General features: G+C 42.0%; 1 protein-coding gene across 3 annotated transcripts; it reads right to left on the bottom strand.

Moving 5' to 3' along the window:
• Positions 1 to 5,661: 5,661 nt before the first annotated feature.
• Positions 5,662 to 21,849, bottom strand: LOC124286705 (17-beta-hydroxysteroid dehydrogenase type 6-like). 3 transcript variants are annotated; one of them, XM_046723124.1, is made up of 8 exons: positions 21,759 to 21,849; positions 21,120 to 21,288; positions 20,501 to 20,782; positions 14,833 to 15,033; positions 13,638 to 13,790; positions 12,461 to 12,654; positions 10,212 to 10,448; positions 5,662 to 6,214 (listed from the first exon to the last, which is right to left on the bottom strand). In XM_046723124.1, the coding sequence occupies exons 2-8, from the start codon at positions 21,172 to 21,174 to the stop codon at positions 6,110 to 6,112; spliced, it is 1,227 nt and encodes a 408-aa protein (XP_046579080.1). In that variant the 5' UTR covers positions 21,175 to 21,288; positions 21,759 to 21,849; the 3' UTR covers positions 5,662 to 6,109. The 3 variants fall into 3 exon arrangements, with proteins under 3 accessions (XP_046579080.1, XP_046579081.1, XP_046579082.1); XM_046723125.1 differs by having other exon boundaries at positions 21,692 to 21,769; XM_046723126.1 differs by having other exon boundaries at positions 21,680 to 21,760.
• Positions 21,850 to 22,430: the final 581 nt, after the last annotated feature.

Below are 22,430 nucleotides of genomic sequence, written 5' to 3'. Positions count from 1 at the left end.
CAAGATGTGATGCCTGCTTCCGTTGTTTGAGTCGTCGCTGATGTAGCGTGCCAAAATATCCCCTCACTAACTCTTTCCCCATCTTTCTATGGATGACGTAACAATGATCCCTTTACGTGCACTTATTTCTTTTCATTAAATAAATCTGTGTGTTTACGATTATGTATTCCAAAGCAGGGATTACGTGTTTAAAAGGTTAACACTGAAAATTGGACATGTTTCTGTTGGCTGAAAGTGAAACCTCGAAATCTATTGAACACCTATGATCCGATTGTATTTTTTTAGTAATTATTTGCTAAGATTTCACTTAGGCCAAACGCATTTGTGAAACCCGTTAGCACAGAAGAAAAGCGGTAAAGTATCGTAATCTGAACTAGTTCGATTCATGCCGAACAACACGTCCAGTGCATGATTAGGTGAGTTTAATTTGTCGCCTGTTAGTTGCAGTGTGAATGAAGCAGGATAACCCAATATGAAGCAGTTAATATAAAGGAAGCATCCCCTACTGGACACCGAACCCTGTTGAGGTGTTCCACATGCTGCAGTGAAGTACGCCGGACGCCGAGCTTTGTTGAGGTGTTCCACATCCTTCAGTGTAGTACGCTGGACGCCGAGCCCTGTTGAGGTGTTCCACGTGCCACAATGAAGCATGCCGGATGCCAAGCTTTGTTGAGGTGTTCCACATGCTGCAATGTAGTACGCTGGATGCCAAGCCCTGTTGAAGTGTACCACATGCCACAGTAAAGTACGCCGGACGCTGAGCCCTGTTGAGGTGTTCCACATGCTGCAGTGTAGTACGCTGGACACCAACCACTGTTGAGGTGTTCCACATGCTGCAGTGTAGTACGCCGGACGCCGACCACTGTTGAGGTGTTCCACATGCTGCAGTGTAGTACGCTGGACACCGACCACTGTTGAGGTGTTCCACATGCTGCAGTGTAGTACGCTGGACGCCGACCACTGTTGAGGTGTTCCACATGCTGCAGTGTAGTACGCTGGACGCCGACCACTGTTGAGGTGTTCCACATGCTGCAGTGTAGTACACCGGACGCCGACCACTGTTGAGGTGTTCCACATGCTGCAGTGTAGTACGCTGGACGCCGACCACTGTTGAGGTGTTCCACATGCTGCAGTGTAGTACGCCGGACGCCGACCACTGTTGAAGTGTTCCACATGCTGCAGTGTAGTACGCTGGACGCCGACCACTGTTGAGGTGTTCCACATGCTGCAGTGAAGTACGCCGGACGCCGACCACTGTTGAAGTGTTCCACATGCTGCAGTGTAGTACGCTGGACGCCGACCACTGTTGAGGTATTCCACATGCTGCAGTGTAGTACGCTGGACACCGACCACTGTTGAAGTGTTCCACATGCTGCAGTGAAGTACGCCGGACGCCGACCACTGTTGAAGTGTTCCACATGCTGCATGCTGGACAGTGAGGTATTCCACATGCTACGCTGGACGCCGACCACTGTTGAGGTGTTCCACATGCTGCAGTGTAGTACGCCGGACGCCGACCACTGTTGAAGTGTTCCACATGCTGCAGTGTAGTACGCTGGACGCCGACCACTGTTGAAGTGTTCCACTGCAGTGCTACGCCGGACGCCGACCACTGTTGAGTGTTCCACATGCTGCAGGTACGCCGACACCGACCACTGTTGAGGTGTTCCACATGCTGCAGTGTAATGTTCCAGTACGCTGGACACCGACCACTGTTGAGGTGTTCCACATGCTGCAGTGTAGTACGCTGGACGCCGACCACTGTTGAGGTGTTCCACATGCCTGCAGTGTAGTACGCTGGACGCCGACCACTGTTGAGGTGTTCCACATGCTGCAGTGTAGTACGCTGAACACCGACCACTGTTGAAGTGTTCCACATGCTGCAGTGTAGTACGCTGGACGCCGACCACTGTTGAGGTGTTCCACATGCTGCAGTGTAGTACGCTGGACACCGACCACTGTTGAGGTGTTCCACATGCTGCAGTGTAGTACGCCGGACGCCGACCACTGTTGAGGTGTTCCACATGCTGCAGTGAAGTACGCCGGACGCCGACCACTGTTGAGGTGTTCCACATGCTGCAGTGTAGTACGCTGAACACCGACCACTGTTGAGGTGTTCCACATGCTGCAGTGTAGTACGCCGGACGCCGACCACTTTTGAGGTGTTCCACATGCTGCAGTGTGGTACGCCGGGCACCACTAAAATTCATTTGGTACTCAGTAAGTAATGGTCATGCATTGTGTAACTCCCAGACAAATTCCTTCTGACAAGACTCGAGAGTACTTACATATTGCAAAGACGTGTTGAGTGGTATACCATATGCCCAGAGAACCAGCACCCGACAAGACTAGAGAGTGAGTGAGTGGGTAGGTGGGTTGGTGGGTGAAGGAGTGAGTGAGTGAGTGCATCTCTCCTTGATGCCCAGCTTGACAGATAGATAAACCAGATCGGAAAGTACCTTCCAGCATGCATTCTAAATGACAACAACGCGATCGACTTACACGCCGAAACGTCGTTTGTTTACGTGTCTTCGGTGGAAGTCATTTGGAAAAAGTTTTAAAATGAAAATGTTCTTTCAGTGGAAGTATTTTCAATTGGTGCCCGGACATCTTATACACGGGGTCTCTGGAGTCCACGCAGTAAATGTCACCGCCGCAGAGCTGGCCCTGTGATGTTGGACTATTGTGTTACAGATCGCCTTTTGACACGGTTATAACTCAATCAGCTGTGTTATGTTGTGTGGGAGGGCACTGTAGAATATCTCCTTGAACATGAAGAGAGGACAATTACCTCATGGAGACCCGCGGGACTTGTCATTTGGCCTATAGAAGGACTACAAAGTGTATTTGGTGGTGGAAGGTGTCTTATCACTTGTTTCCGGAACCGCCAAATAGGAAGAATTTCTTTATAACTGACTTCTAAAATACATTGAAGTGTCTTGAATAAGCTGTAATATGTATGGACTCGCTTTGAAATACCCCAGGAATTATATCACAGACGCACTTGCTTCATGAAACATCAGCAATAAAAAGCAAAAATATTCGTACCATCTTTCCCGAGATGTCTCACTGATTTGGGCTTTCTTTGAAACCATTGGCATGTGTTAGAATTGGTTGTGTTTTGGTTGGTTTTGTCTTTGGGTTGTCGTTTTTAATACCAATGTATAATTGATATTTATGCGTTGTCTGGTTGTACCAAGTGAAACATGCAGGTAAACATCCAAGGGCGGATCCAGGCGGGGTGCGGGGGTGCGCACCTCCCCAACACACACGCGCACTCACGCACGCACACCGATAAAATGTGCATAACCTTTGAACATTATGATTTATGTGCACACGCACACGAGCGCGCGCACACACACACACACACACACACACTTCTAAACAAATCCTGGATCCGCCCCTGACATGGCGTCTGTAGATTTTGGTCAAGGACATCCACCTCACATAGAACACTTGATTATTTCGGAAAAGGGGATCGGGAGCGTCAGCAAATGACTCAGTTAAAAGGAATTATGTCAAAGCCTGTACCCACCTCTGTGTCGTATTTTAGAACGCCATGTCCGGTGTTATCTACCCTGTTATATACGTGAATAACAACTGGTTTAAAGCTGACCACATCCATAGAGCGGTCAGCCAGCTATACATACATACACACACCACAACAACAGTTGATCCAGCCACAGGCAGATGTTGTCACCAGACCAGCTTCTCATAAAGTGGGTTTGGTAGATAAAAGTCGACACTATGAGTGTGTAATATGTCCGCCCCCTACACGTGTACACAATGTAATGAGTGAGTGAGCATACTTTTACACCGCTCTTACCCAAGGGTCTGAGACGTGGTGGACAGCGCTGTAGACCTGCCACGACTGTATATCAATTTACCTGGGTCCGACTACATCGTCGTCATGTAACTCAAATAGAACTGAACGTAGGGTTAAACACACTATAAACATTACCGCTCGTCTTGTCCCGGGAGGTAAGGTTCCTGCTCAATGGCTCTAGGACTGACTGACTGAGTTTGGCTTTACGCCGCTTTTAGCAATATTCCAGCAACATCACGGCGGGGGACACCAGAAATGGGCTTCACACGTTGTACCCATGTGGGGATTCGAACCCGGGTCTTCGGCGTGACGAGAAAACGCTTTAACCACTAGACTACCACACCACCCCTCAATGGCTCTAGGAAGAGACACGGACACACATTTCGGCACACCAGTCATGTGTTTGTTCTAGCAAAGATATACAGAAGTGTACAGCACATTGTTACTCTCACCAACAGACACTTACACCTGCTCTTCTTCATTTGACATCATGACATGTGAACATGCCAACCACCTCCAAAGTCGCATCTCCTTTTAGGAACCAGCACAACATCCCATAAAGATGGCAGTTTGGGAGCCCTTAAAATAAGATACAGGCAGCTATTCCGATAGGCAATTATGTTATTTATAATGTACGCAATTATACCGACACAAAGCCTAGCAAACTGTGTATGTTAAGAGAAATCGATAAAAAATCTTCAAAAAATGTTTATATGTTGAGGAGTCAACCACAATAATGTCTGCCAGGTAAAGAAACACAATATTCATGACATTTGTTTCCAAACACAATTCCTAGGGGCTTTTCTCAGATTAAAATGTATAAGTTCAAGTGGTGTTTTGTCGATTTGTTGCGGTTTACTAATTAGTCACTGTAGCCTGGAGTAAACATGGCAGACAGTGTAGTCTGAACCTGTGTAGGGAGGATACATTACAAGGGCAGGAACACCAGGCACCTTCCACAAGGGTCTTGTGATGCTCTACACTATGATGATGTATATTTTATGTACGCTTCAAATAATTGCGATATTACAAGAGAGACTTCCCTATGCAGTATTGGCAGCCCCAGATGACCCAATTTAGTCTGGGATGGAGTGTAAAGTTTCATACGGTCATACACCTCCGACACTGACAACATCACACAATGTCTGTGTTGTAAAGCTTGGTTTATTAGGCAAGTGGTGCATGTGGTCTCCAGCCACCCACACCAAACACAGATACAGAGGAATAACAAGGCAACAGTGTTTGTGTACAGGTCAGAGGCCTTCAATACATTAAATATACTGGAAGTGACTAGTAAAATCAATACTTCATGGTTCTCCTGTGACAGAGTATAATGACCACATGGGGTGCTATGAGCCTTCACCTGCCAGGCAAGAATGGAAATGGTTGTTTTGTGTCTTTCTTGACAAATATTACCCTCAGCAATATTCAAGCTATATGGCATGGTGAACACATTCCCCCCAGACAACCTAGTGACTGATATAATGAACAACAAGCTAGGTCATGTGGTGACATGCAATCAACCAAGTTCACCTGAATGGTTGTAGTGCCTCGTATGACAGGCATACTGACTGAGGCTCTGTCTCAGCCTGGTGAGCGGCCCTCACTCTGTAGCCTGAGCACCATGTATTCTAGTCTCTCGTACAGACCCTGAAGCAAATATATCCAAGAAAGCCCACACAAGTCTAGAAATGTGGCAAGTCTAGATTTCCTCAGCTTCAGGTCTGAAAATGAAGAAGGTCTCAGGGCTCCTTTTCATTATATTTCATATTTTTTTACTATGAACTTTTTTCAGTAAAATATGTTCGTTTCAGAGACTAGTTGTTAGTCTACATGTATTCCACACCTAGGTGTATGATAAAAGGACAAGTAAAATCACAGAGACAGACTGAATACACAAAAGTACAACATGAACTCAGTTTCTTGACTGGATAAATATACAAAAATCTTTCTTCATGCATCAAATAAATAACAGAAAATACAGGGTGGGAAGTTTGGTTGGAAAAGTGCCACTGATTAGAAAGAGCACACAATCCTGAAAGTTATATAAATGCTATCCTTGGTTCTATATCGCCATACTGATGAGACTGTTTCATTCACAGGTGAGATATATGGTGGTGGAAGTGACTATATCACACCAGGGCATGTAGGAACCAGCAGTCAAACCTCAGCTTTCAACAATGTGATGTTTTCAAATATGCAGTCAGTAAGATAGTCCCAATTAAAAAATCATATTATTTAAAACACAAATAACTGTTTCCATGGTGATGGTGGCTGCCGAGACTATCTGACAGCTTGTGCAGCTCTGGGGTAGGGCTGGATGAATTCCTTGATTATGAGAGAATCAATCCAACTGACTGGCAGGATCGTTTTCAAGTAGATCAAAATCTGGAAAAACAAACATTCCTAAAATGTAACGAATTATATCTAATATTTGGCTGAACTGAAGCTAGTCAACTCTGATCCAGGCAAATAACAGGGTTGCAATAAAGTACAACTGCACAGGGAAGGATACCACACCATCAGGACAGGTTACCACACCATCAGGATAGGTTACCACACCATCAGGATGAGTTACCATACCGTGTAATGAGGACAGGTTACCACACCATCAGGGCAGGTTACCACACCATCAGGGCAGGTTACCACACCATCAGGGCAGATTACCACACCATCAGGGCAGGCTACCACACCATCAGCGCAGGTTACCACACCATCAGCGCAGCTTACCACACCATCAGGGCAGGTTACCACACCATCAGGGCAGGTTACCACACCATCAGGGCAGGTTACCACACCATCAGGGCAGGTTACCACACCATCAGGGCAGGTTACCACACCATCAGGACAGGTTACCACACCATCAGGGCAGGTTACCACACCATCAGGGCAGGATACCACACCATCAGGGCAGGTTACCACACCATCAGGACAGGTTACCACACCATCAGGGCAGGTTACCACACCATCAGGGCAGGTTACCGCACAGTCAGTCTTAGCACTCATTTCATCCAACCTATGGCTCCATCACCACAGTGAGTGAGATGGGTTTAAAGGGGCACTGATCCAGAGCTATTAATGTTTCCAGCCAACAGTCTAATTACAAAACCTAACTGCAAACTGGTCAGCCCCTGCTCCCTCGACCATGACAGACACAGGGACTGGGCTACTGTCCACCTTGGCAGAATTTCTTTCACCTAAACAATGGGGCATTAGGAAGGGTGGATGCCCATCAGATGCTTTTATTTGAAAATATCCCCAGTAGTTCTTGTCTGATTGTAATAAAGTATCCCAGCAGTGTAGGCTTTTTCAGATTTTCAAATGCTTGGATGGTATAGTGACTGATCCAATTTGATCCTATTTCTGTGTTTTTTACTTCAATATTTAATCATGTAAAAATATTATGTCTATTACCTATAGAGCTGTGTATCGTGGCCTAAGTGGCGAGACGATATATCCCGATACAAGTTTAATGAGGCGAGATGACATATCATGAAAGTATTTGCAAGGAACCTGCGAGATGATTATCATCACGATACAATGGTGGTGATACAATACGTATCCCGATACTTTACAATTTCTAATAACAGAACACATATGATAGATAAAATGACTGAAACTTTATTTGTTATACAGCAGAACATTCACACACACTTAAAAAGCTGTTCATCTAATAAAGTTTCAGTATTTAATGCTTAAGAAAGTCAAACATATTCAGTATACCTTGATTTAATATATATAAATCTGAAAGTGAAGTTTCCCTTGGGAAATAGTGTTTCTACACTAATGCTTTCACAAACAACTCAATGTAATTTATATCAGCATTCAGAATCACTTAAGCCTGCTTACTAAATTTTCTCTTTGTTCTCTTTCTTAACAACGCTAAGACATCGTTCATAGTTGTAAATAAATGGTGTTATTTGTCAAACAACTAAAACATAGCTGCATATTTCAATTACTTGAAGACAATTATTCTGTGGCCTATACACCAACTCCTTTGTTCATGTAACAGAGATAACAGACACAAACGAATTCCTTTAAAGTTCAATTTGTTTTTAAAATTCAGAAGAATTTCAAAGAAACTCCTTACCTATTCCTAATGCAATACACCTTACAACTTTAAGTAGTATTTAAGTTGTGTCGGGATATATCGTCTCTGTGGCGATACATCGATGTATCATGGACCCTCGCGATATAAATATCCTGATATATTGCCTAAATGTGTTTTGTATCGATGCACTCGTACCGCGTAGTTGACGATGTAAACAACGATACTATCGATGAATCGTTACACCACTAATTACCTAAGCTATGATATCAAAAACACACTTTTGAGGTATTTGAATCCGTAAACTAAACAACCCCACTTTGCCATTGCTAAAAAAATCTGAAATTTTACTTAGGTACATAGGTTTATACAATTTTTAACTAAGCTAAACCTACACATGTTATTTGTCATCATTCACTTGATGGTCAGTTAATGAATTTAAAACAGGTATAAGTAGTGATAACACCACTCAGAGTACCCAACAAAGGTTCCCATTTGGCATTTCTTGTCTGGAGTATAAATACTCATCATTATGAATTGAGGTCTGATGTGGCAAATGTATTACATCTTATGTAATACGCTCATGGAAGTGCAGTAAGAGGAATTGTCAGCTGAGTTACAAAACAAACATCGGTCAAAGGATAAACCGATAACACGCTGATTGAATAATTGCTTTTATCCTGCACAGCAGATTTGTCAAAAGGTAGTGTTTATGTATGTAGATTTACTAATTTATACTGAATATTTGTCAAAAGGTAGTGTTTATGTGTGTAGATTTACTAATTTATACTGAATATTTGTCAAAAGGTAGTGTTTATGTTTGTAGATTTACTAATTTATACTGAATATTTGTCAAAAGGTAGTGTTTATGTGTGTAGATTTACTAATTTATACTGAATACACCCTGTCATAAAGTGTCTGTGTAAAAACAATGTCCTTCCTTCAATGGATTAACCGCCAATACATTGATTGATGGCTCATTATTGGCTAACTATACTTTCTTAAAGAATGGGGGACATCGTGCAATTAGTTGCCAGGTGTGCTATCTTGGGTGACCAATGGGAATATACACCAATGTGAAAAACCTGAAACAATAGATCACTTTTTCGCATATTAGACTGTTAAAAGACACATGACATGGAACAAGATTCTTTGTCAGCTGCAGATGAATGGCATCTCAGTCCTTTATGTGGATATTGATGGATACATTCCCCGAACAAGGTAATAGCCTGATATTGTTGCTATAACTTTCGTCTGTTTTAATTTTAATATTTGCAGGTTTTTTTTATTAATTTGTTATAGCATTCAACAGAATCATTTTTTTGCCGAGAAGTGTAATGAGACAGACAACATACACTAGGTCGCACTTAGGGCGTGTGTGTGAAATATGATTCATGTTCGCAATCTATAAAATGTCTAGATATTACAGTCATGTTATAAATTCACTAAGTATAAGCAGATTGTGTGCATTTTATTAAGTTTCAAAATGCATACAAATATGCATAAACTAATTAGGATTATAAGACAAAATATATAGATGTACATTGACTTCATTATTTCAGTCCTAACATTTCTTCCACTGGCAGATTGTTAATCTTCAAAATGTTTTCATTTGTTACGAAAATAATGAAGATGGAAATATTTTCGAGTAAAAATGATTTCATCTTTGTTGATTTGTTTATACTTATACTATCAATTGCGCATGAGGGTGACGCAGCAGAGGTAATGAACCAGTCATGAATTCTGGGATATCATCCGGGTACTCACGGGAGAAAAACAATAACATTAGCAACAACCAGTCCACGGAAATTGCTCTGGATCAGTGCATCTTTAACAGCCACCTAAATCTGACATTAAAACTGTTCATCTATTCCTTCATGCTGTGGTAAATACATCTCCTTCACCACAGTAAGTTCCTGCATTATCTCATCTCTATTAAAGATAGTGGTCATTTTCATAAGAGAAATAATTCCAAGCTAAGAAAAAGGGGACATAATTAAAACCCATTTTTGCTAAGGGAGGTAACTCTAGAGAGTTGTTGAAACGGAGCATGTCCAGATGGGTAAACAAACCTGTGTAATGTAATTCATGAAAAACGCTGATGTGTAGCAGCATTGGTCAACAGGTATCATTAATCCGATATGTACACATCATGTTTTACAACAAACATGAGGAGGTGAGGTGCCCTGAAGCCACAGTTCGTGTTATCAGAAAAAGCCTGTATTTCTAAATCTCTAGGCATGGAACAAAATGTGAGAGGAAAACTGCAGCTGCAGTTACAAAGATGATGCAAGGCTGCCACAGGAAGTCTCCAACACATTACACCAGGATACTTACAACAAAGAAGTCAACCCACTGGTTGCTGCCGCTGACAAGATATCTGGTGAGGGGATTGACATTACACACTGAGTCCTCCAGGGCATCAACGACAGGTGCCAGGGTGGAGCATGTGGTGGAGGCAGACTGGGCGATTGCATCATATTTGGCATCTAGGTACGCCTTGCCGTACGTCTCCTTCACATCACTGGAAGCCTTCTCCCACATCTCGTCATATTCATCTCGCATCCTCGTCAACTGCAAAATCAAGTAACATCCATTCTATCTCCTTATGTCTGCTCTTTATAAGAGATTACCGAGATAATATAGGCAAAGATTACCGAGATAATATAGGCTAAGATTACTGAGATAATATAGGCAAAGATTACTGAGATAATATAGGCAAAGATTACTGAGATAATATATACTAAGATTACTGAGATAATATAGGCAAAGATTACTGAGATAATATAAGCTAAGATTACGGAGATAATATAGCCTAAGGCTACCGAGATAATATAGCCTAAGGCTATCGAGATAATATAGCCTAAGGCTACCGAGATAATATAGCCTAAGATTACTGAGATAATATAGGCTAAGATTACTGAGATAATATAGGCTAAGATTACTGAGATAATATAGGCAAAGATTACTGAGATAATATAGGCAAAGATTACTGAGATAATATAGCCTAAGGCTACCGAGATAATATAGGCTAAGATTACTGAGATAATATAGACTAAGATTACCGAGATAATATAGCCTAAGGCTACCGAGATAATATAGTCTAAGGCTACCGAGATAATATAGGCAAAGATTACTGAGATAATATAGCCTAAGGCTACCGAGATAATATAGCCTAAGGCTAACGAGATAATATAGCCTAAGATTACTGAGATAATATAGGCTAAGATTACTGAGATAATATAGGCTAAGATTACTGAGATAATATAGGCAAAGATTACTGAGATAATATAGGCAAAGATTACTGAGATAATATAGGCTAAGATTACTGAGATAATATAGACTAAGATTACCGAGATAATATAGCCTAAGGCTACCGAGATAATATAGTCTAAGGCTACCGAGATAATATAGGCAAAGATTACCGAGATAATATAGCCTAAGGCTACCGAGATAATATAGCCTAAGGCTACCGAGATAATATAGGCAAAGATTACTGAGATAATATAGGCAAAGATTACTGAGATAATATAGGCAAAGATTACTGAGATAATATAGGCTAAGATTACTGAGATAATATAGACTAAGATTACCGAGATAATACAGACTAAGGCTACCGAGATAATATAGTCTAAGGCTACCGAGATAATATAGCCTAATAGGCTACCGAGATAATATAGCCTAATAGGCTACCGAGATAATATAGCCTAAGGCTACTGAGATAATATAGCCTAACATTACTGAGATAATATAGGTTAAGATTACTGAGATAATGTAGGCTAAGATTACTGAGATAATATAGGCTTACATTACTGAGATAATATACACCAAACATACAAAGTTGTGCAAATGACTGAACCAGTAACCAGCAACAAGATCATTCACAATGTTGTAATTCTTCTGACAATAAATTACCAAAACTTCCTGTATTAAACTACAGTCAAATCCCGATGAGTCGAATCTCTGGGGACCAAGTAATAAATTCGACTTATCGATGTATTCGAGACATAGGTATGTCTATGAGGGTAGAAAAAAGATGATCCAGTCCTAATTCCTCCGCCTAAGCATTTGTTTATCTAATGATTTCCCTATCACTAATAGGGGCACCTTATCAGTTCCAGTCTGATTAGCACAGACAGTGATTTCCGTAAAATCACTAATCTGCCTTTTGAACTCACCCGTCAAAGGCGGAAAGGTGTGAGCCGCGCTGGTTTGTTAATTGGATCAGTTTGCTACACCAATCAACTTCTCATTGACTGACTTATGTATACAAGATTGCTGTTGTTTGAATCTCATGGGACCAAATTTTCTGCTCGAGTCATCCTGTGTATTTATGAGACGAATTCGCGTAACCGGTATTCAAATGATGACAACTATAACAGGGAATGGTCAGGGCCTACAGGTACTTCGAGTTATGCATAATATTCGAGACACCGGCATTCGACTCATCGGGATTTGACTGTAATTGTGAATTTGTAAATGGTTTTGCACATAATAAACTTTACTTCAACAGTGATGAATGATTAGGCTTTTCCTGAGTGGCTCACTCTTCCAGATCAAAGTATCAGACTCCATTGATTCCTTACCGTGGGTTTGCTAAGCATGCCAGTTGCACCACCAAAGTTGCCAGGCTCCACAACCACAACCTTCACGTCAAACTGGCTCAACTCTAGACGCAAAACATCGGACACTGATTCCAGTCCAAATTTGGAGACACCACAGACAGAGTTGCCGGGGGCAGCAAGCTGACCTTTGGCACTACTCACATTTATGACCCTACCTGGAAGACAAGCAGTTTGACCATGTCAGAGTTCATCCACAGCAGTGCTCACATCAAACAGTTCACCCAGATACAGTGATCAAATAATCATTGTTTACCCCAGTTGCAACATTCATCAGACAATATTTACATCAGTGTTCACATCAGACAATATTTACATCAGTGTTCACATCAGACAATATTTACATCAGTGTTCACATCAGACAATATTTACATCAGTGTTCACATCAGACAGTGTTTACATCAGTGTTCACATCAGACAATATTTACATCAGTGTTCACATCAGACAATATTTACATCAGTGTTCACATCAGACAATATTTACATCAGTGTTCACATCAAACAATATTTACATCAGTGTTCACATCAGACAATATTTACATTGGTGTTCACATCAGACAATAGTTACATCAGTGTTCACATCAGACAATATTTACATCAGACAATATTTACATCAGTGTTCACATCAGACAATATTTACATTGGTGTTCACATCAGACAATATATACATTGGTGTTCACATCACACAAATTCGATGAATAGAGTCCTCCTTGGGGAACATATAAGCATTAAAATGTCCATTTTAAATCCCTACGACAGTTGTAACTATATTTTGAGTAAACATATTTACAAAACAAAAACTTGTCTTGTGAGACCACCCCTAGGGCCACACGGACCCCTGACGGCCAACAGCATGTAACTCTAGGCTATAACCGCATACCTCACTTTCCATGCTGTCGTTCTTGTTATCAGACGTGTGTGATGTCCTTTCCTTCTAATAAGAGTTGGACTCTCTATGAAAAAAACATCTAACCCGAAGACAAATACCCCTGCTCAAGGCAGATCCCCAACCCATCCATCTTCCAGATACCTTTAACAAATATAGTTGACCTTAACTACTCTGCATAGGAATCCTTTATGACATGCAAGTTGAATCAGTACCTGGTGCATGTATCCACTTTCAGTAGAATTAATGTCTCACCTTTAGCTCGCCTAATGAGAGGAAGAAATGCTTTGGTCATGCGAATAGTTCCGTAAAGGTTGACCTCCATCACCTGTCGGTACATGTCCAGTGTGCAGAATTCAAAGTCCCCCTCAAAGTTGATGCCAGCATTGTTTATCAGTGCCCACAGTCCTGCATGTACAAGTAACAAATCCAGATGTTGGTGCTGCTATCACAGACAGAGTGAGTCTAGTTTTACATCGCTTTTAGCAATATTCCAGCAATATCATGGCGAATGACACCAGAAATGGGCTTCACACTTTGTACCCATGTGGGGAATGGATCCCGAGTCAATAACAAAAACCAATCATTGACGGAACTGATTCACTGGAACAAAAACTATTCAGTACAGAAGTAACCATATCAAGCAAACAAATCTATCTGTAAACATTACCACACCATGGTAAATGCAGTCAGGAGACAGCAGCTGTCCATGTGTTTATTACAATTTATCTTACCTTCATGTAAAATACTTTCATTTCATTGGTCAATGACGGTTTAACAAGTTTCCGAGGCACCCTCACAGGAGGGTGACAACTGGAAGAAATATTATCCGCTGCCACGGTAACCGCCAAGAAGCTGAAGCACTAACAATCGTATGACGTCATAATATGACGCATGCCGTGCCCGGAGTTCGAAAACCGTTCGATCAGCTGTTTTTGTGTTCACTTTGTACAGATTTATTTGACCAACTTTCACTTCATTATTTAAGCTATTTTATACATTAAGCGGTTTGCAAACTCAGCTTAAACATAAATAACAAATTTCATAACAGTTTTATGCTTGTCAGAATATGCTTCACTGATGTTAAAAATCCAGTCGAGAGGCAGATGCCATTTTGTTTGCATGTCATATAGTCGGTAGTGATCTTTAGCATAAAATAACATTATAATTTGTACATTTAACATGGCGGTAAGATAAATTTGTTGTATGCTTCTCCCTCGGGTAATACGGTCTGATGTACACCTCTTTGTAGCAGTGTTATCCCTCGCATACCGGCTCGGGTGACACTGCTTCAAAGAGGCGTACATCAGACCGTATTACCCTCGAGAGAAGCATACAACTTATATTTTAAATGCTGGAAGACAATTATTTATCCACGAGTTACAAATCCTTCAAATATTATCTGGTTTCCTCACAGAATAAGAGTTGTGAGTCTACAGTATGAACTGACCTCTCTCACTGGTCAGCTGATTGACCATCTCCAGACAGCTCTCCACGCTGTAGTCACTGGTTACATCGAGCTCAAACACATGGATCCGGCCGGACGCGCTGGCCTGGAGTCTCTCAGCACCACTGCCCTTTTCATTCAGACAGCCAGCCAGCACCAGGAAGCCCATGCTGTCCAGTCTTCTTGCAATGGCATTGCCAAATCCTGGTAAGAATAAGTAATCAATCAGTAAGAAGCAAGCAGATATGGAAATATCAATGCAGTTAGGCAGGGAAATATGCTGAATATCTTGCTATCGCTAAATGACCAGTCAGGTGGTTATTGTCTAACACTGCAACTTTCCAGAGTGTGACTGCTGCATATAAATAGATAGACCAGACAATTCACTGATTGATATCATGAGCAACAATTATCATCCTGGATGAGTTAATTACACACAATCAAGCAAGTTTGACCATCTATTCCATTAAAGGAGCACTGATCTAGTCTCACACTGTCTCATTGATCTCATTAACTGCCATGAGATGTTTTGCCAACGGAGTGTGACATGAGACTGGGGTTGTCCTCCCATAAGAACTACAGCTTAAAACAACACATGTTATGATCCAGTGCACAGATTAACTACATGCTGTCACCTGCGTCTGCTTAATGGATTTGCCCAGCACAAAACAAATAAAACATATATAACATATTTTGCTGCAGCAGTTCATGTTGGTTTTGACAGTAAATAGTTTGCCTTCACAAAAAAGTAAATTTGCAGTCTTCAGTTATGATTGAACAAGTTCCGCATCGAGGTGTTTGACATTTTGTTACACTGACAGTAGTAGTAGAGGGGGGGTTTTGCCACACATGCGGCTTAGAGGCTTATTTGTGTGAATGAAGCCTCCCAGCCCCCCTTAAAAAAATAGCAAGAGACATCCTTCGATGTCCCATCAGCCTAGACCCAAAGTTCCGAGCACTGAGTTACCAGCCGGCTCGCCAGTGTGATGGTTAGAGCGTTGGACTCGTAATTCAGGGTTCACGCAAGGTAATCCGTAATATTGAGGGACAACTTTGTGGATGGGGTCTACCATTAACTCGTCCAAGTAAGCTACGGAGTAGGTGGAGTACGGGGCGATGCGTTCCCTGGTTGTCAGGCTATAATCGACTAATGTATCCATGAGACGTTGTAACCGTTCGGTGCCCACGAGACCTAAACTATCGTACAGGCTGGTGAATTTCCCTCGACTTATGACTCGACGCAGGGCAGCGTAAATATCAAGGCCACTGACATCCACCCCTACGCGTCTGAACAACCGTTTCTCGATCAATCTCCACATGTTGATAATGAGATACATAAGAACGTTAAGATGTTTTGATGTTCTCAAGGCATGTCGATTCGGACGACCGTCTCTCCCACACCTCGGCAATCCTAACGGTGCGCTTCCAGCAGCGTCTTCTCGCTTGAAACCGTGCAGGCATCGTTCGCAGAAATGTTTCTTTTCCTTGTGGTTTGATTGGTCGTACAACAGTAGGCTCAGACTTTTGATCCATGCGTAGTGAAACGGGTCGCCTCTTTCGACGAGAAATAAATTGATTCTGCGCACATCATCGGGCCTGGAGCTGATTCAGTGCACGATCGTCGTACTGCCTTCGTGGCCGAAGACGTTGATGGCTAAACGGTTTTGTTTTTCCACCTTCGTCATTTGAGAGATGGGTTTGGGTGCGTCTACACCGTCCAAGTTCAGCCCATCGTCTGCGGGATAGCTCGAAGGTCTGTTCGCCACTTTAGAATCGGCAGGGAATAAGGCAGATCTCAACACCCATCGTAAGCAGTAATCATCGTTGTTTTTAACGTTCACGATTGATTTCTTATTGTTGTAATACGGAGGCAAGTCAAGGTACGATCCTTCTCTGAACGGTACATAGTTCGCTATATCCAAATAGATGGTGTTGATACTTCCCACCACCCACCCGGGAGCCCCTGTTCGTCCATCGTTCCAACGATTCTTGTATTTTTTGTAGCGAGGTATCGAGGGTCGAAGGGATCGAGTCGGATTGAAGTACGACTTCCTGCCTGCCTCTGAGGTAAGGCTCAATGGAATAACCCTTCAATCCCGTTCTTTAGCTCGGAGTTTGAGGACTCACACGGTAGGTGGCTTGACATATATCATGTTGAGCAAGGTGAGCAGTTGGGGTTTCCACATGCGAGAATAACCCACCAATCCACGACTTTTAGCGAGAGCTTTGAGTTCGCCGACGGTCGTCATGATTGCTATATCCACATGGAAAGTCAAATGTCCAATTGATTGATATATCCACATGCAAAGTCAAATGTCTAATTGGTTGTTTTTTCAAAGGGAGATAATTCCATCAGCCTTCTCTTTTGAAAATGAAGCGCACATAAAATCTTCTTTTAAATTTTTTTTTTTCTGAGGAGTCGGTTACGTTCATTGAGATAATCTTTTTTCTTCTCGTAAATAAAGTTGGTTTCACAAAACCCTTTCCGATAGACATCATGTGTATGCCGCAGTACTCCTCGATCCTGCATTTCTTGCCGCAAGTCTCGGCTTTTCCCAGAAGCACGTATTGACAACGATACGGAGCGGGCCTCATCTTCGCTATATGCACTTAGATATATTTTAGTCTAAACGCTTGGCGACGAATACGGTGGCGGATAATCCTAAGGCCATAAAAATCAGCTCCTGGTTTTGCTGTGCCTTGGGAGGGGTGTAAAACTGAGAGACGGTGGGTTCGCCGCCGAAGGGGACGAGCTGTTTGCCCGTCATCAGGTAGTATTGTTGCATGGCGTCGTCAACGTCCTTGAACGTTCGAAGGGCTTGGTTTTTGCGTTGGAGTTGGGCGTTGATGAAATCGATTCTTTCCATGCATTTTTTTCGCATACTCTCGGCTTGCGCGGCCTGCAGTTTCTCCACGGCCAAATCGTGACGTTTCTGTTCCGCTTGGATTTCGGCCGCGTTGGACGTGCCTAATCGGGAAAAGAGATGAGGAGGAGACCCCCCACCGAGTGATTGATACCGTCACGAAGAAACCCAAGAATAAAAAAAAAGTAGCCGCCGGTAAAAAAGGGGGGTTAGCTAAGCATCATAAACCAAATCCGCCGTGGATTTCGTATGCCGTGGCAGCCGCTGTCGTGGGTATCACCGCAGTCGTATGGCTCTATCAACAAAAGGTGGTGGTGACCCCATCGACAAAACCACAATTAGAGGTAAACCCACACGTTATGTTATAATCATATCTAACCCCGACGAAAAAACGTTCATAAAAGACGAGTATCATGCCGCTGTGGTCAGCGGGCTGGCCATAGGCTAAGCTGGATTGAGCAAAATGATCACCAAACAACCGGCACCCAAACTCGATTTCAACCTGCAAGACATGGGCATGCTCATGCTAGACTTGGGACTGCGATGGCCACCAAAGATATGCTCGTCAAGCAAGGCATCATTCCGGAAAACATATTACAGTAAGAAAGTATAAAATATATAAAAAATGGCCACGGTCGCGATCATGCTCGGCGGGGCTCTCATCAACGCCCTGGCCTTTTCGGGGATTAGGTCAACCCGACCGTAGGCGGTCAGGCGAGAGCAGCTAGGCAACAGCTACTGTTTAGATCAATGCACATCAAGCAAACTGGTTTTTTTAGATTTTAGCAATGTAACTCATATGCTTTCCAAGCTTATGTAACCCGATTTTAAAATAATTGATTGTGGCTTCTAAAAATGTTTTTCAGCGTCTGGTTTCAAACATCCTTTTCGCTACAACCAGCCAGCACCCCTAATACGGCTGTGTGCTTTGCTTTGTATTCAATACACGCGTGACAGGCCACAGCCAGATAAATAGTTAGTTTGTTTTGCCTCCCGGTGTTAGCGCTGTCGAGTTTGACTGTTGCTAGGTTGGATGACCGCTTAGCAACGCCGGGATCGGTCTACTCGCCGTTGCTAAGCTCGGCAGCCATCTTGCTTGGCTTAGCAACGACGGGTAAGGCAGACCTGGCGTTCGTTACTAGGCTGGACGGCGATCTTTGTTTAGCTTAACGACGAGAAGACTGATCCCAGCGTTACTAGGCTGGACGACCATCTTGTTTAACTTAGCAACGACGGTGCTTGTTTCACTTGCAAAAGTTTCCACCAATACCCCATCTCGAACTCGGCGTCGCTTGATTACGAGTCCAACGCTCTAACCATCAAACTGGCGAGCCAGCTGATACTTCAATGCTCGGAAATTTGGGTCTAGGCTGGAGGCACATCAAAGGATGCCTCTCAATAGACCATCGCCGTTTTTAAGGGGGCTGGGGAACTTATTTCATAAAAATAAGCCTCTAAGCCGCATGTGCATCAAAAAAAGACCTCTACTACTACTCTGACTGATAAACCTTTTTTCATAGTATCACTTTAATACAAAATTGGAAGATTTGCTTTTATAATGGGCATAATTGTACAGTTATTAGGATTGTAGGTACAACAAATGGAAGAATGTCCATCTCTGTATTTGTTTCTGTTGTTTAAGTGTCTCTCTTGGGACTTTTACTGCTTTATGAACAGCATTTCAACTCCCTAAGAATATATGTCCTATATATCTATTACATATTACATATTGTCACTAACTGTAATGTCATACGCATCATGATGACATAGCTACTACCGTTATGCGTCGCCCATGACGACGCTTACTTTTCATTGTACGCATGAAGAACCATTGACCGGCGAAAGATCTTGTGCAGATCAAGTCTGTAGTTTTATATGTAGATGTATAGATAGTTCATCTATAGATAGGCTTAAATATTTAGTGTGATAATTTAGTGTCACTTTCATCCTCAGTGTTCAATCTGATCCATGTAGAACTAGTTTAGCCCAGCTTCAATAAGTAGCCAACTGCATCAAGGTCCTGGGTTGCAGTCTACAACAATACTATTTTAACTTAAAAACTCATTCGTTTATATTTTGCCTTTACTACAATATACCTTTACCATTACTCCAATGTACTAAGCTTGGCGTGTTTTTATTCCTATCATATGAATACAAGAACATTCACTAACTACAACATACCTTTCTCTCTTGTCCTTTACTTTCTGGTTAATAGATTACCTTTACAACAACATAATTACTGGTCAATAAGAGTTTAAGCATGTAGTTCTTTTGAGATGATGGGCTGAACTCATTACATACCATGGGGGGTGCCTCTACTCAGATAATTAATTCCTAATTAATCCCTGTAGTTAATTTGGGATGTAGTTCAAATGGGATGTAGTTCTTATGGGAGTAAACCAGACTGAGCTACTGTTTGTTGTCTTCATAAACTTTGAGACAATGTTCATATGCATACGAAAGGGCACATGTTCATTAATCTCTTCATCTTAAACAAGCACAGAATGTGTGCATGCCCATCAGATGCCGTTAGTCAGTCTGATTTTAATAAAGTATCCCATTAGTACTGCAAGCATTTTCGGATTTCGGATGTATGAATGGTATGACAACTGTTTTGAACCTTGATATGTCAATTGACCTATCATACTAAAAACACACATGATATATTTGCAGTTGAAGCACCTGCAGTCAAATTCCTTGCATTTACAGATCTGAATTTCTTTTGTTCCCCGAAGGCCTGGCCAGTGAATTCAGTTGGAACATCAGTGAAACCCTCTTCCGTGTCGTGACTGGCACGATTAACCCACCTGAATCACAACCAGTAATGAGAACAGCCTGTCCTGTGATTTCAATAGTCTTGTTCATCAACCTCTTGAAGAGATAGTAGAAGCCGGACACTCCAATAACAGTGAGGATGATAAGACCTACCACCTTCTGGGCCACAAAGAAGGGCAGGAAGGCGAGGACAAGGAGGTAGATGAGTTCAAACACCTGATGCTGAACAAACTGCTTCAGCTTCATGCCGCCTCTGAAAAATGTGGTAGGTCTTGGTTGAGGAGGATCGGATACTTGACACTTGGTTTTGGTGGCTGTGTAAATGAAAAATGAGATTTGCATTTTTCAAAATTCCTTAATACTGATTACTCTGCAAATATTTAGATTAATGAGAATGTGTTTTATGAGCATGAGTAAAGGAGATGAGCGATGGAGTGAGTTTGGAAAATATGCCACTTCAGTCGGTCGATCATGAGTACAGGTCCCCACTGCAGCTTAGTCTCATCAATATTTAAAGAAAGAACATTTGATGTTCCAAATTCAGATGTGATCAACAATAATCACAGAAAGTTTAAAACAGCTGATGAATATTGTGTCAATTAAGGCACAATGAGAAATTATATAGAAAGATGAAGAGAAAAAGAAACGTACACAAAAGATGCCGAAAGGGTCTGTGTATCTCCAGTTGGGGCTGCAGTCGAAACATTAATCAGCCCTAATATCAGCAGAGACCATATAATAGACTCTGGTATCAGTCAGTCTTCACCTGTCTCCGGCTGACGTGACCTCGCTCAGCTACAAAACTATCTGGGCGATCGACCTGATAAACAAAATAGGTAATAGAACGATTATTGAACTATAAATGTATAATTTCATAGCAGGTTAATTTAGATGCATGCCAAGCTATAATTAACTGATACAGTTGGGCGTCAAATGATTTAGCCGTTAAACAAATTGTGCACTTAACTGTCGTCATAAAGGAAAGCTTTCCGCCCGCAAGCCCAGTTTTATTTCATCATTCTATACCTAAGAATAAATGGGGTGGGGGTGGGTGGGGTGGGGGTGTTTGTTTTTATAAAAAACCTTAACACTAACCCTTACCCTAAATCTAAACCACACCCTACTAAGACCCTAAACCTAACCCTAAAACCTCGAAATAATCCTAATAAACAGAAAACATTTCAAGCGGGGGTTACAGGCGAAACTCTTACCGTCATAAATACCTTTAGGTATGAAGTATGTGTGTTATCTTTTCATGTTATCAGATACAAAAGATCACCAATCACTCACAATCACATGATCCTGGTCTTCATCTTTGTGTTGACAGGTGCCCGGTAGGGACAAGGTTCCGTCTTAAAGCATTTCGAGCGCACCGAAATAAGCGCCGTGTAATAAAAGAACCGATCAAGAGAAGGTAACTCTACGAAGGCTAAGGCTCACACAAAGATGTGTTTGTGATCGCGTACCAAAACCTCATAGTTCGTATCCTTGAGTGACAGATGACCTGTATGATATTGATACCATATGACATTTATCGAGTGGCCAGACAAAATTACGTCAACACTTACATGTTACGAGATGAGTTGAGCTATTTGTCAAGAAACGACAAATGTTTTATCTTTCATGTAATTTCTTACTGATCTAAACTATCTGACTTCTGCTTGACAACGGTACAAGAATCTGTATCGAAACGTCGCACTCACGAAATAAAAGTTGTTATCCATAAAATTTGTTCTATACTGTACTTCCCAACTTCTAAAATGCCACTCAAAGAAGTGATCTGACTCCGGAAAACCACTCAAATATTCAGCAGACTGAAAGTAGTTTCCATATTTTCTCAAGATGATACAGTATACCACCACTTAATACGTAATAAAAACACATTGAAATTATTGTGAGGCATGAAACAATTAACGGTGTGAAACTTTAATGATTATTTAGGAATGAGACAATCAAACTTCC

This window comes from Haliotis rubra, unplaced genomic scaffold (assembly GCF_003918875.1).
Source record: "Haliotis rubra isolate DU_JTF1 unplaced genomic scaffold, ASM391887v1 Scf39, whole genome shotgun sequence".
NCBI classification, from domain to species: domain Eukaryota; kingdom Metazoa; phylum Mollusca; class Gastropoda; order Lepetellida; family Haliotidae; genus Haliotis; species Haliotis rubra.
Note: the sequence above shows the minus strand (reverse complement) of the source record. Positions and strands in the feature narration are given on the sequence as shown.

Excerpts from the sequence above, each read along its gene's own strand:
- LOC124286705 (XM_046723124.1), bottom strand. The coding sequence starts at position 21,174 with ATGTTTCGACTGCAGCCCCAACTGGAGATACACAGACCCTTTCGGCAT. Across the intron at positions 13,791-14,832 it reads TCAGCTGACCAGTGAGAGAG|GACTGTGGGCACTGATAAAC; the intron begins GTCAGTTCATAC and ends TTGTACATGCAG. Across the intron at positions 12,655-13,637 it reads TCTCATTAGGCGAGCTAAAG|GTAGGGTCATAAATGTGAGT; the intron begins GTGAGACATTAA and ends CTTGTCTTCCAG.